Source organism: Chiloscyllium plagiosum, chromosome 12, assembly GCF_004010195.1.
Source record: "Chiloscyllium plagiosum isolate BGI_BamShark_2017 chromosome 12, ASM401019v2, whole genome shotgun sequence".
Classification (NCBI taxonomy): Eukaryota; Metazoa; Chordata; class Chondrichthyes; order Orectolobiformes; family Hemiscylliidae; genus Chiloscyllium; species Chiloscyllium plagiosum.
In genome coordinates this window covers 9,453,771-9,473,455 of record NC_057721.1, presented here as the reverse complement: position 1 = coordinate 9,473,455, position 19,685 = coordinate 9,453,771, and the positions used below count along the sequence as shown (strand labels likewise).

General features: G+C 42.1%; 1 protein-coding gene across 2 annotated transcripts in view; it reads right to left on the bottom strand.

Moving 5' to 3' along the window:
- serpine3 (serpin peptidase inhibitor, clade E (nexin, plasminogen activator inhibitor type 1), member 3) overlaps positions 1-19,685 on the bottom strand; it is a 29,285-nt gene that overhangs the window by 2,057 nt on the left and 7,543 nt on the right. The window contains exons 2-8 of one of the 2 annotated variants that reach the window (XM_043700438.1): positions 17,831-18,139; positions 15,691-15,924; positions 10,457-10,654; positions 8,040-8,238; positions 4,030-4,130; positions 3,668-3,754; positions 1,999-2,079 (exon numbers count right to left, since the gene is read on the bottom strand). In XM_043700438.1, coding sequence (XP_043556373.1) covers positions 1,999-2,079; positions 3,668-3,754; positions 4,030-4,130; positions 8,040-8,238; positions 10,457-10,654; positions 15,691-15,924; positions 17,831-18,089 — 1,159 coding nt within the window. In that variant the 5' untranslated portion in view covers positions 18,090-18,139. The remainder of the gene's footprint in view (positions 1-1,998; positions 2,080-3,667; positions 3,755-4,029; positions 4,131-8,039; positions 8,239-10,456; positions 10,655-15,690; positions 15,925-17,830; positions 18,140-19,685) is intronic. The other variant, XM_043700439.1, reaches the window with a different exon arrangement.

Genomic DNA, 19,685 nt, shown 5'->3' with positions numbered 1-19,685 from the left:
GAGTAAACTGGTTGATGTGGTGTATATGGATTTCAGCAAGGCTTTTGATAAGGTTCCCCACAGTAGGCTATTATACAAAATGCGGAGGGATGGGATTGTGGGCGACATAGCAGTTTGGATCAGTAATTGGCTTGCTGAAAGAAAACCGAGGGTTGTAATTGATAGAACATGTTCATCTTGGTGTCCAGTTACTAGCGGCGTACCGCAAGGGTCGGTGTTGGGTCCACTGCTGTTTGTCATTTTTATAAATGACCTGGATGAGGGCTGAGAAGGGTGGGTTAGTAAATTTGCGGACGACACTAAGGTCGGTGGAGTTGTGGATCGTGACGAAGGATGTAATAGGTTGCAGAGAGACATAGATAGGATGCAGAGCTGGGCTGAGAGTTGGCAAATGGAGTTTAATGTGGACAAGTGCGGGGTGATACACTTTGGACTGAGTAATCGGAATGCAAAGTACTGGGCTAACGGTAAGATTCTTGGGAGTGCAGATGAGCAGAGAGATCTCGGTGTCCATGTACACACACCCCTGAAAGTTGCCACCCAGGTTGACAGGGTTGTTAAGAAGGCATACAGTGTTTAGGCCTTTATTAATAGAGATTAAGTTCCGGAACCAGGAAGTTATGCTGCAGCTGTACAAAGCTCTGGTACGGCCACACTTGGAGTATTGTGTACAGTTCTGGTCACCGCATTATAAGCAGGATGTGGAAGATTTGGAAAGGGTGCAGAGGAGGTTTACTAGGATGTTGCCTGGTATGGAAGGAATGTCTTATGAGGAAAGGCTGAGGGCCTTGAGGCTGTTCTCATTAGAAGGTTGAGAGGTGACTTAATAGAGACATACAAGATAATCAGAGGGTTAGATAGGGTGGACAGGGAGAGCCTTTTTCCAAGTATGGGAACAGCAAACATGAGGGGACACCACTTTAAAGTGAGGGGAGATAGGTATAAGACAGATGTCAGAGGTAGTAAGGGTATGGAATGCTTTGCCTGCAACGGTAGTAGATTTGCCAAGTTTAAGTGCATTTAAGTCGTCATTGGACAGGCATATGGACGTACATGGAATAGTGTAGGTGGGATGGGCTTCAGATTAGTATGACAGGGTGGTGCAACATTGAGGGCCGAAGGGCCTGTACTGTGCTGTAAAGATAAAAAAAAATAAAAAAGATACATAGTCTGAAGTGACATGGCTGTGTTCATTTCTGTCCTACAGGTCCACCTGTAAAGCACGGAGCAGTGTTGCTGTGAGAATTAGCCATGTTATGTGCAGTGTTCTTGTCAGCACATGGATGAAAATCTAGCTTTCTGCATTTCTTGTCAACTTGAATGGGATTTTCTTCATCTCTACTTGAGCTGACTTGCTGAAACTCCCAAATGCGCCTTTGCTACCTCAACTTCATGGGCAGGTCTCCCATTTTGCAACTTCTCTGAACTTGAGCTTATCTAAAACTCCCATCCTAATCTGGACCAAGTCATTTTCACCCCATCACTCATGTTCTCTTTGACACAATCCTGACTCCTTCATACATACTTATCCTTTTGTTAATCTTGACACTTCCTAACTTCCGTAACTGCTTTGCATCTCTCCACTTGTAGCCTATGTTGCATCATTTTTCCCTTTGCCTTACAATCAACAATCATACCCTAAGCCACCTAAATCTTTTTGGCAAGATTGTCCTTAAGGAATCCTTCCTAAAGTCTCTCTTGACCAAGAGTTTACTTAGTCCTGCTATTTTCTGTTTATTTGGTTCAATATCCATTCTTGGCTGTGCCCTGACACATTCTTCTGCATTATAGATTTTTTGCATGAGGCTATAATTAGTGTAGATTTTTTTCCAGTGGCTGAGAATCAAGCACGTTCTATGGGAGATACTGTCAAATCTACCTACCCATTTTTGCAATTCACAGAATTACTGTGCGAAATGTGCAGTAATTTGATCTTGAGCTGTTATAACTGAAGATTAATTATATTACCGATGTATATCAATAGTGTAAATAAATTACCTGTGGTCTGCCGCAGGAGAAAGAAAAATGGCCTGTCAGCCTTAAAAGCCAGGGCTCGAGACCTTTTCAATAAAACCACAGCTAAAACAAAATTAAGTATACTTATTAAGATTATGGTCTGAACTGTGTCATTCAAAATGATTTGTGGAACATATTGATTAAATAATTTATAGGTTTGAATAATATTTAAACTTTTGTATTTCTTCTCCCACTACTTAAACTATTCCATCCCTGTACCCATCACTTGAATCTGAAGTTTTGTATGTGCACCCAGCCTCTAAGGCATCACTCTAGTGTTATTTCTGAAATTCAGGCTTCTGGGAAACACGTTTGGCTGCAATTACGATCCGCAAATTTTCTACACAAGTGAATTCTCTCTCTCGCAAAAGAAACCCAAGCACTTGCCTCATCTTGGTGTCTGCTGCACCCGCTGAGATTGCCTGAGTCTATTCTTTTATTTCTATGTAAATGCCCTTGTAGTTAGGTCTATGCTTGCTGCCTGAGAGTGGATTTATCCTTTATATCTCTCTTCAGACCTTTACACAACTTTCCTTTTGCTTCCTTGAAGGAATCTCATGTTCTATAATTTTCTGCCATGTGTTTTATTTCCCTTTATAAACTGAAGTGACATTGTACCCTAAACTTGACAAATTTTAAACATGGCAAAAGATCTTTGTCATATACAGGACAGATGAAGAAAAGATGGATTTGTGGTGATGTTGGATTTGTAGTCCAAATGCTGTGGTTAATTCTCTGGGCTACAAAGGTTCAAATTCTACCTCAAAAGCTAATCAATTTAAACTAAATTAATAAAATCTGGAATTGTAAACTAATGTTAGTGGTGATTATGAAACAACCACTTTGTTCACTAATGTCCTTTAGGGAAGGAAATCTATTGACCTTACTTGCTCTGGCCTGCATGTAACTCCAGAACCACGCAATATGTTTAACCACCTTTTTGAAATGGCTAGAACAAGCCACTGTGTTCAAGAGGAAGAGCAATGGGCAACACGTGCTGGTGTGCCAGCACTATCCAGTTTGAGGAGAGGGTTGCAAAAGTGGAAAACAAATTGCTCAATTTCTCTTCTCTCATAGTAACTGTCAGTTTTACTGTTTAAGGTAATAATTAGAACCCATTTAAATTTTCAGCACAGCCCGTATGTTCTCAAAAATATGCCAGGATTATTTTATGGCTTTACACAAACAGAAATGGTTGTCTGAATGCCCTTGTCCAGGGCAAAGAGCCCGTAAGGTCCTACAAACAGGAAAGGGGGGGCGGTGGAGGAAATGAGGGTCATGACTTGTTCTGCTGCTGTTCAGTACAATACTGAGAGATCTTCGTCTTTTACGGTCACCAGAAAGGCCAGATGTTTCAAGAACCGTCTGAGTATCAACACACACTTGGTGCTCTAGTGCCTGGAACGGAACTTGAGCTTTCTGACACAGACTAGAGTAAAATCCATGGTGATACATGGATTTAAGGTAAATTTGACATGCTAACCTTTTGACCAACACAATGTCTCTTGTCATCGGAGTGCTGTACCTGACATTTCAATGTCAAGGGAACTGGCTTGACCTAAAATTTTGTACATGTGAGATAAAGATCTATATCACTGTTGAAGAAATTGTTCATGGTACTCTGGGAATGCTTCTTTGAAACAGTAAATACCTGTAGCAGCTGCTGCTTCGGTGCCATCCTCTGTTACTTCTATTTTTGCTTCATGGATAGCTTCAGAAACAAACAGCTTCTCCTGCTCTAAAATTGCGAAGCAGCACCGGTTACTACTGGAATCTCATTTTACATTTACTATTGGAACTAGAATTTTGGTTTCATTCACTGGTGTTAGCCAGAAAGAGGTTTGCTTTTGTTATTGTTGGAAAAGGAAAGTTAAAATGTCAGCAGCTAAATCGCTGAATGAGTTGAAGATTTTGACATGAGACCTAGACTGTTAGTATAGAATACGGTATTGAAAGAAGCCTTATTAAAATGTTGAGGCTTTAACCAATACACAATAACTTAGTCTGGCTTACCAGAAATTCCACTGAAGTCTGCTTTGGTAGGATCAAAAATGTCAGTGATTCCCAGAGTGGTCAGTACCGTCTTAAGGTTGAACTTACTTTGAACTTTAAATCTGGGGGACAGGAAACAGTCAGTTTCATGCTATTGTAATGGGAGTAATTTTAATTACAGTGCAACTAGGCTGGACAGTGAATCTCAGCTAATGTCTCATGAAAAAAGAATCTAAACTCATAAGGCCAGGAAGTATGTGTTTCAAAGTGAGGGTCATTCCAACAGCATGTCTGTATGCGCATGTGCAGTCATGGAGTGGAAAGATGCAGGTTTGATTTCTCACCTTACTTACCTGTTGTACATATGCTTCCTACAGAGAGAAATGCAGAACTCCTACCATTAATGGTCATCTGCTGCTGGATTAATCTTGGGATTGAATACATCATTTGCTTCAAAAACTAAATTGTATCCTGTGAGAGGATGACAAGTAGGAGGACAAAATTGGCATTACTGAATGCTTGGATGTTCAAGCACTATATTTCCAGAGATATTCCAGTATTAATGATTCCATATTGGTGAAGCAATATGCCTGTTTTGTGAAGAGTTTTATTTGTTAAGAATTCAAGTAAAAGAATCACCTAAAGTAGTGGGAGAAAATCCCCTGACCTTGCTGACTTGTGCATATTTCTCTGCAAAGCTGAAGAGCAGACTGATGGATGGATAGGCAAATCCATAGGATCCCAACAGTGCAAGCAGGTCAATCAGCCTAATGAGTCCACACCTAACCCCTCCAAAGAGCATCCCACCCAGACCCATTCTCCTATCCTTTCCCTGTCACCCCCCCCGCCCCCACATTGCCCATGGTTAACACATCCAGCTGAAAATGGGCAATTTAGCATAGCCAATCCACCTAACCTGCACATCTTTGGACTGTGGGAGAAAACTGGAGCACCCAGAGAGTGGAGATGAGCTCTGATCCCTGGCACTGTGAGGCAGCAGTGCTAACCACAGCCACCATGCCCCCCTGGTGAAAAAATGAAATTTTCATGTTAGGGTACAACCTGTGGCTATATTTCTTTAATTTTACCTCCTGTAGATTCTTGTTCATGCTATTGGGGGATGAAAGTAACCTTTGTCCCTGCCTATTCTTAGATGTTAATCCACTCTAAAGGGCCATGCAACATTTTTAGATAGCAATCTCACTGAGTGGTACAGGTTAGATTAGATTCCCAACAGTATGGAAACAGGCCCTTTGGCCCAACAGGTCCACACCATCCTCTGACAAGTAACCCACCCAGACCCATTCCCCTACCCTATATTTACCCTTGTCTAATGTGCCTAACACTATGGGCAATTTAGCATAGCCAATTCATCTGACCTGCACATCTTTGGATTGTGGGAGGAAACTCACGCAGACATGGGGACAGTGTGCAAACTCCACACAGACAGTCGCCTGAGGTGGGAATCGAACCAGTGTCCCTTGTGCGGTGAGGCAGCAGTGCTAACCACTGAGCCACCATGTCATATAATGATAGCTTGGGCAGGGTATAGAACTATGATTGTTTCAGGCAGTGTAGAGGCAGTTCTGTTGAATGTCTGGCTGTGCTACTTCTGATCTGGGCGATCATGTTGATGGAACTCTAGTAATGAAGAGTCCAGTATCTATTCAAAGTTAGAGGGTGATAACCAAACCAACAAAATCAAGGTGTACAGCATGGAAACAGACCCTTTGGTCCAATTCCGCCCCCCGCCCGGGAAAAGACCTTGTCTATTTATCCTATCCATGCCCCTCGTGATTTTAACAACCTCTCTGATGCTCAAGGGAAAACAGCCCCAGCCTATTCCTCTCCCTATAGCTCCAACTCTGGCATCATCCTTGTAAATCTTTTCTGAACCCATCCAAGTTTCGCAACATGCTTCCGATAGGAAGGGGACAAAGAAGTGCTTGCAACATTCCAAAAGTGGCGTAACCAATGTCCTGTGCAGCTGCAGTATGACCTCCCAACTCTTCCCCCCAATGCTCTGACCAATAAAGGAAAGCACACCAAACACTGCCTCCACTGTCCTATCTACCTACGACTCCACTTTCAAGGAACTATAAACCTGCACTCCAAGGTTTCTTTGTTCAGCAAAACTCCACAGGATCTTACCATTAAGTGTATAAGTCCTGCTAACATTTGCTTTCCCAAAATGCAGCACCTCACATTTATCTAAATTAAACTCCATCTGCCACTCATCAGCCCATTGGCCCATCTCATCAAGATCCCATTGTAATCAGAGGTAACCTCCTTCACTGTCCACTACTGCTCCAATTTTGGTGTCATCTGCAAACTTATGAACTCTCCCTCCGATGTTCATAACCAAATCATTTCTGTAAATGACGAAAAGTAGTGGACCCAGCACCGAACCTTGTGGCACTCCCACTGGTCACGCCTCCAATCTGAAAAACAACCCTCCACCACCACCCTCTGTCTTCTACCTTTGAGCCAGCTCTCTATCCAAATGGCTAGTTCTCCCTGTATTCCATGAGATCTAACCTTGCTAACCAGTCTCCCATGGGGAACCTTGTCGAACACCTTACTGAAGTCCATATAGATCACATCTACTGCTTTGCCCTCATCAATCCTCTTTGTTACCTCTTCAAAAAACTCAATCAAGTTCGTGAGACATGATTTCCCATGCAAAAAGCCATGTTGACTATCCCTAATCAGTCCTTGCTTTTCCAAATATGTTTAAATCCTGTCCCTCAGTATCACATCCAACAACTTGTCCACTACTGATGTCAGGCTCACTGGTCTGTAGTTCCCTATCTTATCCTTACCACCCTTCTTACCCTTCTTCACCCTACCACGTTAGCCAACCTCTAGTCTTCTGACACCTCACCTGTTTACTATCGATGGTACAAATATCACAGCAAGAGGCCCAGCAATCACTTCTCTAGCTTCCCACAGAGTTCTAGGGTACACATAATCTGGTCCTGGGGATTTTTCCACCTTTCTGCATTTCAAGGCATCTAGCATTTCCTCCTCTGTAATCTGGACATTTTTCAAGATGTCACCATCTATTTCCCTACATTGTATACCTTCCGTATTCTTCTCCACAGTAAACTCTGATGCAAAATATTCGTTTAGTATCTCCCCTATCTCCTGTGGCTCCACAACAAAGGCTGCTTTGATGATCTTTGAGGGGCCCTACTGTCTCCCTAGTTACCCTTTTGTCCTTAATGTATTTATAAAAACCCTTTGGATTCTTCTTAACCCTATTTGCCAAAGCTATCTCATGTCCCCTTTTTGCCCTCCTGATTCCCATCTTTAGTATATTCCTACTGCCTTTGTACTCTTCTTAGGATTCACTCAATCTCTCCTGTCTATACCTAAGACTTATTCATGAGTCTTCAGCATTGAAATTGCTATTAGTACAATTTGGAAGCTCGTCATAAGCTAAATTAGGACTTGGTTTTAAAATGTAATGATAGAATTGTAGTCCCTGTCGCTTGAGAACATAGAACATTACAGCGCAGTACAAGCCTTTCGGCCCTTAATGTTGCACCGACTTCTGGAATTAATTTGAAGCCCACCTCTCCTACACTATTCCATTTTCATCCCTGTGTTTATTCAATGACCATTTAAATGCCCTTAAAGTTGGCGAGTCTACTACTGTTGCAGGCAGTATGTTCCACGCCCCTACTACTGAGTAAAGAAGCTACCTCTGACATCTGGCCTATATCTATCACCCCCTCAATTTAAAGCTATGTCCCCTCGTGCTAGCCATCACCATCTGAGGAAAAAGGCTCTCACTGTCCACCCTATCTAACCCACTTTATAATAAGTGCATCATTTCCAGCAGATAAATATGTTTGGAGGTGATTTGAGTGGACCTGTCATGTTTTACAGTTCAGCCACTGCAAGAGTTTAGATTTCTTCTAATTGGACATAGATTTCTGGAGTTGGTCCCTGAGAGCAATGACAGGAATTGACAAAATGAGGTTATTGAGAATCCCATTGGGAATTATAATAAGGAACAAACTTACTTGGGTAAGAAAACTTCCATTTTCATTCTTCTCATGCTATTTGTCCATGCTGACAGTGTGTGAGCTGTGATTTGTGGTTCTACAGAGGAGATGGGGTTTTCTCTTTCACTGGGAATGACAATGAGCATGCTTACTGCATGTTCCAGGTAGGTGAGTTCAATCACTTTAAGCCTCTGATTACTCCCAGTCTTAAATTGGCCTGTAATTTATTAGGTAAAGGTTAAGTATCGGTATTAAAAGCACAAAGAAAAAAATCTTCTTGGTCAGGTTTACCTCAAATACACGCTGTACATGCCCAAGTGATAATCTACCTCGTGTTACTGTTAGCCCTCAACATTTGATCAAAAGAAATGTCACTTATCATATCTTTTGTATCAGTCAATGCCCAACTTCTGGTAAAAACATTTTAAAATTCTTTGTACTTAACATTCAGTCACTGCTGAAATTAAATTCACCCTAGACAAGTCATCTCATTAATAGGATCATAAAATAATACATTGGTGAAGATGGCTATTCAGACCTTTGTGTCTGCACATCAATGTGGTCTCAAGGTTACCACCTTGCAGTGCACACGTTGATTAAATGTTTAGCCTTAAACTTGACTTCTACGTTGTCTATAAAGAACAACCTTGATTATCCGAACAGGACGTGCGGGGAGTATTTTGTTTGGATAACTGTTTGGATAATGGTTTTACGGGGCCTTGAGATCTTGTTCGAATAATGCAAAATACATGTAATTGATGTTTGGATAACCGAGATGGTTCTGTATACAGTACATCAACTGCTTTTACTTTCAGGAAGGTAGGAAAGCGACAGAGGATTCACAGGCTCAGATGCAAATATTCTCTTCTTTTGTAAACTTTATGCTTTAATAAGAAGGTGCTGACAGATGCATCTGTTACTGGAATAATCCTCTGCGGGGAGCAGGTCTAGCAAGCTGCAACTTGCTGATTTGAAAAACAAAAGCGGTTGTTTTCTCTGGATAAAATAATGAACTGTTTTAGACAAAATAAGGGATAGTAGGGCCTTAAACTTTATAAGGCAAAAATTGGATGACTCAGTAAGGTGATTTACAACATTTCTTTCAGATGTTGAAACCAAGTAAAGAAATTGTAGATTGAGAAACAAATGCAATACACAATCCAGGAGGAGGCCATTCACCCTATTGTCATGGAGCCAGCTGTTTGAAAGAGTCAAAGTTTCAGAAAGAGATTGATAGAATTACAAAAAACAGACAGTGGCAGATTTTTCAAAAGTTAGCTAAGTGGAAACTGGAACCTTTAGTCCTCAGTTGCCGCAAAGGACCTGACTGACACATTTGAAACAAAAGGTTGCTGAACCAACTTTTTTTTTGGTCAAAACGGTGATTTTCTTTTTCAAAAACGTAAAATAATCTGTCCCATTTTCTCAAAATATGGCGAATATTAACCAAGAGTTAACTGGGCTTCAGAAAGGGTTCTGCGGATATGCATTAAAATGGTGGTCACGTGACATTTTTTCTCCTATATGAATGCTCAAGTTTGCAATACTGATATTGGCCAGATAGCCCTAAGTCACTGATTATTTTGGGTGAGGGTACGAAGGAAGGAAGCTGATTCATTGTTGGGGATTCTTTGGCGATGTTTCCTTAGTTCTCTACGGCTTGCACAACATCCTCTGATTTCCACTCAACTCCTTGGTGGCACACCAAGGTCAAGAGCTCCAACTTGGGGCAAAACCTGTGTCTTCATCAATGGAGCATTTGTTCTTATCATGCATTCAGAAATATTCTTTTGGTTTTTTTTAAAAAAAGATTTGTTTCTAAAATTGACTTGTTCAGAGATGTTGATACATTTCTCTGAAGCAGGTGAGTGGTGATGTTTCCTTAGTTCTCTACGGCTTGCACAACATCCTCTGATTTTTCCACTCAACTCCTTGGTGGCACGCCAAGGTCAAGAGCTCCAACTTGGGGCAAAACCTATGCCTTCACCTATGGAGCATTTGTTCTTATCATGCATTCAGAAATATCCTTTGGGTTTTTTTTAAAAAAAGATTTGTTTCTAAAATTGACTTGTTCAGAGATGTTGATACATTTCTCTGAAGCAGGTGAGACTGGAACCTGAGTATAGTAAATTTGGAGAAATTGCTCCCACTCAGAAGGATCAAGGATGACACAGCACAGAGTTGAAGGGATTTGCAAATATCATAAATGTGGTTTGAGTAAAACCTCTTACGCATGGTGAATAATTTAAGACTGGAACCTAATAGAGGCAGGTTCAATCGAGGTATTGGGTGATTGGTTTGTTTTGAGCCATGTGTCATGGGTATGGGTTAAGGCACAAGATTGGCACCAAGTCATGATGCTTGTTTTGAGAGCCAGTGCAGCCACTAATCCTGTCAGCTAACTCTTCAACTACCAGTAATATTAAGATACTTACCATAGTTTACTGCTGAGGTTTGATACATCATGGGCACTTTAATGACAGAGCCATCTGCCCTGGTGAATGAGAGCTGCCGGGTCTGCAATGTTGAAAATGGATTCTCCCACGTGCTTTTAAAATACATGGTGCTAATAACTGCAATCTGTGTAAGTGATGCACTTGCCATGGGTTGTGGCATGAAATCTTTAATTTCACCTGTAGTGACAGGAAAGGCCAGGGTTATACTGTGATAGAGTATCTTAGCTGGCAAGCATTTTCAAAATGGCAGTGCATTAAAAATTGGGCAACATTGGAAATGTGCATCGGCAAAATATTAACTCTTGCCATCATTGATCAATAACTATGACTGAAATTATCCTCATACAGGCTACAGCTGCTTCATCCAAATGCAAGTTATCTTATTAATATAGTCGCTGGATTGTTGGAAGCACGTTTTTCTTACTGGTTGACTTTTCAATAGTGAAGCCAATAAACTCCTACTAGGCTGATGTGTGGTTCATTGCAAGTTCCTCCCCTAACTCCAAGACTATACAGCTTTTCCAGTCATGGGACATCTGGATTTGCAATGATTTTTGCTGCTTCTTGCCTGGTTCACAAACACTCAGTTCAGATACTTCCTGTGAGAAAAAGGAGCAAAACCCACTGACTGGAATATTCAGAAAACAGTTGGAGTCTGTAATTGGAAGCAGACTGTGATGCTCTCATTCTATTGTGAAGTAAGCCCATTGCTGTTGGACTGTAATGTATTCACTGTACTTTATAATGCAGTCACATCCCTATTGGTTTTGTGGACTGGCTTTATTTAATGTACTGAATCTTGGAATCACTTCCTTTAGAAAAGACCTTGCAAGAGAACAGTGTGTTATAGGACACTAAATTTCACATTTTGTGCTGTTACACATATTTGGATGTAATTGTATAACTCCATGCACTACCTGGTGTATGTTGCTTGACCACATGTATTTCAAAGGCAGGTCATGGAAAAAGGAAGACTTGCATTTTTTAGCACCTTTTAATATCCTCAGGATATTTTGAAGCATTTAACTGCCAGTGCAATGCTTTATTTCAACCATCGCTGTAAAGGCAGGAATGTGGTGCTCTATAACAAGGTCCCTCAAACAACATCAACATAAATGATTGGTAAATCTAAATGTTGGTAGAGGGAGAAATATTGATCAAGCCACCAGGGAGACGTTCTTTCCAATTCTTCAGCTGGGGACTCATTTAGATCCACATGAGCGGGAGGGCAGTGCCTCTGATATGATGCTCGAAATAGTTTCTCCTTCAGTACAGTGCTCCTTATTGCTGCATTGGGGTAGCAACGTGAATCAGGAACTTAAGCATATGTTTTAAGAACACTCAACCTGCCAGTGGGGAGGTGAAAAACCCTCTACAGTCTCTGTGGTGTAAGCCATTGATTGCTGGTTACGTGATTGACACAAGACGATCACTGCTAACTATATAAGCAGACCTGAAAGTGATGTTTAGAGAGTGTAATTGAAATAACTCTTTTTAAAAACATTTAATGGAGGCTGAAATTAACTTGAGGTGACTGTCATAGATTCATAGAGATGTGCAGCACGGGAACAGACCCTTCAGTTCAACTTGTCCATGCCAACCAGATATCCTAATTTAATCTAGTCACATTTACCAGCACTTGGCCCATATCCTTCTAAACCATTTCTATCCAGATGTCCTTTTAAATGTTGTAATTGTCCCAGCCTCCTCCAGTTCCTCTGGCATGTTATGCCATACATGCACCACCCTTTGCATAAAAAAGTTACTCCTTGGGTCTCTTTGAAATCTTCCCCTCCCACCTTAAACCTATGCCCTCTCGTTCTGGATTCTTCCAGCCCAGGGAAAAGACCTTGGCTATTTACCCTATCTGTGCCCTTCATGATTTTATAAACTTCTATAAGGGCACCCCTCAGCCTCCGCTTCAGGGAAAACAGCCCCAGCTGTCCAGCCTCTCCCTATAGCTCAAACCCTCCAACCCTGGCAACATGCTTGTAAATCTTTTCTGAACCCCCATAACAACTCGAACATTTTGTAAGAACAAGTTTCCCAACATCCTTCCTATAGGAGCAGCGCATCTCAATCTCACTTCAGAGTGAAACATTAAACAAGTTAAAGTTAGACTTAGCTGGAATAATTGCCCCCATCTCTATTCCAACTTTTCGCAGAATCATTAAACGCTGTATGCTCTATCAACAAAGAAAAAGCTACTGAATTTGTTTCACACTCTTTGCCAATAAACCTTCAAAAATTGTTCTTTGTTACTATTGGTCTGCTCCCACCATCCTTTCAAACAGTGCAAGCCAGGTCATTGTGAATGTCTCAGAAATTAATTCTCACCTCCCCATCATTTCACTGGCTGATTAATTTCGACTTGTGCTCCCTACTTATCTGATTTGAGATTTAGACTTTATTGTCACCTGTTGTCAAGAACAGTAGTACAATGAAAAGTTTTCAATATTGGCACACGGCGCCATCTTAGGTACAAAAGCTTAAGAACAAGGTAGAAAAAAATAAGGAACGAAGGTAAAAGGTAAACATTACAATCACTCATGCAAATGTCAGAAATAAAAGTCCAACTATTGTGGTCTGTCTTAAGTGCTGAACTCTGCCAGGACCACTCTTCCTATAGGGGCTCGGTCTTCTCCTCTTTGGCATGTTTTCCTCACACTGACTTGATCTTGCCACCTTACAGCATCGCTACACATGTTGGGAAATTCCATCACCGGGTTGGGCTTGCTCCTGGAATCTCAGTCTGCCGAAGTTCCACACAAGACCAAATCCCCGATTCAAATGCTGTTTTTATTAATAATTGTTTTAACGTTATGGGCCATTGCTTGAATTCAAGTGGCTTGCTGTACAAACCTCAAATAACCTCTGGGCCCAAACCATATCTCTAACTGAAGGTGACCTGCTCCCAAGTCTTCCTTCAGCCCTCTTTGCAGCTGGGTTAGTGTTCCTGTCTCTGAGCCAGGACTCTGGGCCTAGAGTCCCCACTTTCTCACAGACATGGGGTGGACAGGAGGAACTCTGCAGCTTTGAGAATTGAATGTGCGTTCTGCCCCAGCAAGGTGACCCAACTTCTTGTGGTTACACAGTAAATAAAAACACTTATACAATGTTTACTGGAGACTCAAATTCAAAAATATACTGGGAAATGTCTGCAAGATCGCACCATCATATAATGGTGAACGTTTTTTTTACATTTCCATGGTAACACTGCCATCTACCTGCTATGAACAGATTGGAGTGAGCCACCTTCTAGAACCCTTAGCCCTTCTCTGTAGCAATTTGATACAACTGACTCTAGTCTCCTTGCTATAGGAAAGATTTGTGAAATTTGAAAGCATCCAGAAAAGATTTATGAGAATGTTGCTAGGGTTGGAGGGTTTGAGGAATAGGGTGGAGTAGAATCATAGAATGGGAGGAGAAAGTGAGGGCTGCAGATGCTGGAGATCAGAGCTGAACATGTGTTGCTGGAAAAGCGCAGCAGGTCAGGCAGCATCCAAGGAGCAGGAGAATCGACGTTTCGGGCAAAAGGGCTCATGCCCGAAATGTCGATTCTCTTGCTCCTTGGATGCTGCCTGAGCTGCTGCGCTTTTCCAGCAACACATTTTCAGCTAGAATCATAGAATCCCCACAGTGTGGAAACAGGGTATTCAGTCCAACAAGTCCATACCTACTCTCTGAAGCACACCCCACCCAGACTCACCCCTCCTACCCTATCCCTGTAAACCTGCATTTTACATAACTACTCCAACTAACTTGCACATCCCTGGACACAATGGGCAATTTAGCATAGCTATTCCACCTAAACTACACATTTTTGGCCTCTCGGAGGAAACCAGAGCACCTGGAATAAACCCACCCAGACACTGGGAGAACATGCAAACTCCACAGAGACAGTCATCCAAAGTTGGAACTGATCCTGAACCCCCCCCAGCGCTGAGAGTCAGCAGTTCTAACCACTATGCCATCATGGGGCTGAGGCTATTTTCCCTGGTGTGTCAGAGGCTGAGGGGTGACCTTGTAGAGGTTTATAAAATCATTGAGAGGCATGGGTAGGGTGAATAGCCTAGGTGTTTTCTTCAAGATAGGGGAGTCCAAAACTAGAGGGCATAGATTTAAGGTGAGAGAGAAAAGGTTTAATAGGGACTAAAGGCAATGTTTTCACACTGAGGGTGGATTGAGCTTCCAGAGGAAGTGGTGGTACAATTCCAACATTTAAAAGGCATCTGGATGGGTATATGAATAAGAAGGATTTAGAGGGACACGGGCCAAGTGCTGGCAAATGGGACTAGATTAATTTAGGATATCTGGTCAGCATGGACAAGTTGGATCTTAGGGTCTGTTTCCATGCTGTACGTCTCTATGACTCTGATTTTCTCTGCCAATTGTGAGGCCCCCTATGACTCAATGAGGTTGCTGTGGACTGGAGTTGCATATAGTCCTGCCTGGCTAATTACAGCAGCTCTGTGTCCCTCAAAGTGATCGACATGGGTTTTCACTACAATCCAGTAGCTTCATGGTCATTTTTTTAATCGATGCAGGCTTTTGATTTGAGACCAGGCATTTAAACAATTTAAATCTTCAAAACTGCATCAGTGTGTTTCAGGCTGCATTCAATGGCAGTGCTCTCACTCCAGAGACAGAAGGCAGAATGTTTTGGTTCTGTTTCAGATTCTTGAACGTACATACACACTATCAGCCTGATCTCGCAGTGGCAGCCCTGAGGGAGTGCTGCATTGTCAGAGATGCCATCTTTCAGATAAAGATTGTAAACTAAAAGTCCACCTACCCCCTCAGGTGGGCCTGTGCCAGTATATTGGAGAAGAGCTGAGGAATTTTCTTTGCTATCCTAGCTAATGTTCATCTTTCAAATGAAATCTTAAATAAATTGGATAATCAGATCCTTTTGGCATTGATGTTCATGTGATTTTGTTCTCTTCCAATTGGCTGTTTGTGTTACCTACATTGCAGCAGTGACTACACGTCACAAAAGTGCATCAGTAGATGTAAAGTCCCAAAATCATAAAGGGTGCTATGCAAATGCAAGTCTTTCTTCTCTTAGTCTGCTATTATTCCATCTGTGACACTGTCCAACCCTAAATCAGATCATTAAGTCATTTTAATTTGTGATCAAATGAAATAACTTTACAGGTGTATTAAGCAAGATCATATTGCATGCTAAAGCCTCCAGGCTAGCCCTTTGTTACCTTGGCTCTCGGTGGTGACCCACTTGTTGATCAGCATTGCCGTTTCGTTGGGATTGCCGAGATTCACTCGGTGTAAGCTTCCGTTTAGCCAGGCAGCTGTGTCGTCCGAGAAAGGTGAAGAAAGCTGCATGCCGGCCTCCACAAACAGGCCGCAGGCGACTCGGACTGCGGGGCTGAGAGTGGAGTTTGCCAGGTCCCCGTAAACACTCTGCAAGAAACGTCGTACCCCCGCGTCTGCAAAACACATTCCGAGGTTAAGGGTGGCTGAGGTCATAGCAGCAGCGAATACATCCAGAAACCGGGAAAACCGATCAACCCGAACCAAATATCGATAAACATTGAAATCTTAATGCTTCTTCTGCATTTTCGTATAAATTGGAAGTCGAATAAAACTATTCGAACCAGATTAAGGCAGAGCCACCGTAATACTAGTCAAGAGCTTGGCAACTTCGCTTCCATATGAACATAGAGTCACAGAGATGTGCCGCATGGAACTCGTCCATGCTGACCAGATATCCTCAACTGATCTCGTCCCATCTGCCAGCACTTGGCCCGTGCGATTGAAACAAGTCACCTCTTAAACTTTTAACTTCTGTCTTTAACTTTCGTGCCACTTTCTCCCATTGTTCCTTTATCTTGACATAGGTAGAAGTTTTGACCTTACTCTATTCCTTAAACATTCTATATATCTGAACAGCCCCCCTTTCACGGGCAGGGTGTTTGGAGAGACCAGAACTGGATGGATCACAGTTTTAAAAATAAAGAGCGTCCCATTTAAGACAGATGAGGAGAAATTCTGAGGATCCGGAGTCTGTTGAATTCTCTTCGCCGAGAGCAGTGGTGAGGACCACTGGACATTTCTTATGTGGAGGTCAATAAATTCTTGATGGACGAAGGAAGGCCAGGTGAGAGGAGGTGGTGGAGGAGGAGGAACGGAAGGGCATGTTAGGATGACAAATTAACCCCAACCTTACTGATAGTGCAGCAGGTTTGAGGAGCTCAATGGTCAACTCTTGCTCCTCATTCATCTGGGAGGATATGGAATCCCAGCCTCTCCACAACACAACAAGAATGACGGCTTAACTCCGCACCTCTTGTACCATCTATCCAACTGAAAAACCAAGTGTGACCATGTCACCAACTGGAGACCATGCCTGAAAAAGTGGTGTCATACGGGACTTGAAAGGTTCTCTCTCTACAGATGCTGCCAGACCTGCTGAGCGTCTCCAGTGTTGGGTGTATTTTGCTTCAGATTTTCACCGTCTGTGATACTTTATTCAAGCACGCAGAGACGTTTACTAGAATTTTAACACGGATGGGGGACTCCACAATGTGCAGAAACTGAAGAAGCTCATCGGTTTCCGAGCGGAACACGAGTTTCCCAAAATCAATTCTTGCAGCTCAGGATGCTTAGTTTTCACTTCACTCGAGTTCAGTGCTAAATTTGGGAGCACACTGAACTCATAGTGGACTGATTTGGTTAACCCTAACTCTAACCCTAGTTACTGCCAACAGACACTTGTAGAGTGACAAACTGAAAGTCTTTCAGAAATGTAATGGAAATAGTCATTATAATAAAGTATATTTGTTCTTATGCATGACTATTTATTTAAGTGATAACCTTGATGTAGTTTTATTAATGCAGCTGGTAATTTGCTAATCCAGGAAAAAACATTCTTAATGAGTGAGCTCAACTTTTCATCCCCTGCAATGGTTTACTAGTTTTATTGTTATATACTAATTCATTTTGTAGTGAGGTAAATCATTCTTAGTATGTCATAACTTCGAAAATATGTCTATATTCGTGTCTAAAATTAAAACAAATGCAATTTGATGAGCTTTTTAAACCGTTCTCTTTATTTGTGGGGGATTTACCAGTTTCAGGCAAATGATTTTAAACCAGTGTTTAATTTCATGCAAGCCCAACTTGTGTTCAATGTGGTTTACAATTGATGTACTTTACATTTTAAAATCCCCAATTTGTGCTGCAGTTTCAACAAAATTCACTTGCATTGCACCGATCAAACCATTATATGCTTATATACTTCAATAGAAACATAATTTGATTCCTTTACAAAAGCTCAGTCACTATATATATATATATATATAATATATAGCAGACATAAAGATTCACCAGTACCGTGAACAGTGTATCCCAATGCGTTTTCCAACTGCATGAAGGTGTTTCCTTTCGCTCCCAACTGTAGCAGTTCTAGTGCGATACTGACCCCTGCTGGGGATATGATGATGTTGCGGTATTCCTCGCCCTCTGTCAATTTTCGGTAAAGGTTTCGAGCAAACTCTGTGTTCAGTTGCCTGATGGAGTCCTGAAAAGGACAGGCCCTTCTCACGGTGAACAGCAAGTACAGTAACAAGTTGAGGATTGAGAGGGAACACATGATGATGCTTATCGTGAGCTTTGATTCTGCCAGGATCAAAGATGCAATATCTATCAACACAAATGGTGGGGAGGGGGGTAAGTAACATAATAAAGGGTCTTAACCACAGTAATTGCAATGAAAACAACTCTGAAGTGTTTGGTGAGGCAGCCAAAGCAATATAAATATGTTCCTAATGCACATATAGTATCATCTGAGAAAACTTGCATTTATCCAATACCTTTCACAAGCTCAGTAATCCCAAAGTGCTTTATGTAACCAATGTAGAATTTCTTTGAGGTGTAGTCACTGTTACAATATAGGGGACAATGCTGCAGTCAATTTGTGTAGATCAAGGTCCCACAGGTATCAATAATGACAAGGTTTGAGAGCACCAGTCAAGTTAGCTCGTATGGTTATTATGATTTGGAGATGCCAGTGTTGGACTGGGGTGGACAAAGTTAAAAATCACACCACACCAGGTTATAGTCCAACAGTTTTATTTGGAAGCACTAGCTTTCACAACCCCCTGATGAAGGAGCAGTGCTCCAAAAGCTAGTGCTTCCAAATAAACCTCTTGGACTATAACCTGGTGTTGTGTGATTTTTAACTTGTGGTTATTGATATTCACACAGAGTATTGGAAATTTAAAATGGACTTTATTGCAGTTGGATTAGAGTATGAGTTACTTAGATATTCAGGCTAGATATAACAGCGGTGGCAGGGAAGCATATGAAAATAATTATTTGAGAAGAGTTAGTTATCACGACTTAACAGGGGTAAGCAATGGGGTTCAGGCCTCTGGCACGGAGCCTGTCCCCGTTGCTCAGAAGGGAAGGGTGGAGAAGAGCAGAGCAATAGTAATTGGGGACTCGATAGTTTGGGGCACAGATAGGCGGTTTTGTGGGGGCGAGAGAGACTCACGTTTGGTATGTTGCCTCCCAGGTACAAGGGTACGTGATGTCTCTGATCGTGTTTTCCGGGTCCTTAAGGGGGAGGGGGAGCAGCCCGAAGTCGTGGTCCACATTGGCACCAATGACATAGGTAGGAGGAGGGCTGAGGATGTTAGGCAGGCTTTCAGGGAGCTGGGTTGGAAACTCAGAGTTAGAACGAACAGAGTTATTGTCTCTGGTTTGTTACCCGTGCTACGTGATAGAGAGTCGAGGAATAGGGAGAGAGAACAGTTAAATGCGTGGCTACAGGGATGGTGTAGGAGGGAGGGATTCTGGTATTTGGATAACTGGGGTTCTTTCTGGGGAAGGTGGGACCTCTATAAACAGGATGGTCTACACCTGAACCTGAGGGGCACCAGTATCCTTGGGGGGAGGTTGTGGTGAAAGGGTTAAAATTATGTCCCAATACATGTGTGAATCTTATTATGAATATGTTACCGGAATGGAAGGTGTTGCTTAGTCTTGCCCTGTTGTTCGCATGAATATGTTACCGGAATGGAAGGTGTTGCTTAGTCTTGCCCTGTTGTTCGCATGAATATGTTACCGGAATGGAAGGTGTTGCTTAGTCTTGCCCTGTTGTTCGCATGAATGTTTAGATCTCGAAAGAGTATATAAGCTGGGAAAGTCCCCAGTTCGGTAGAGTCTGCTCCGGGTTACGTCTAAC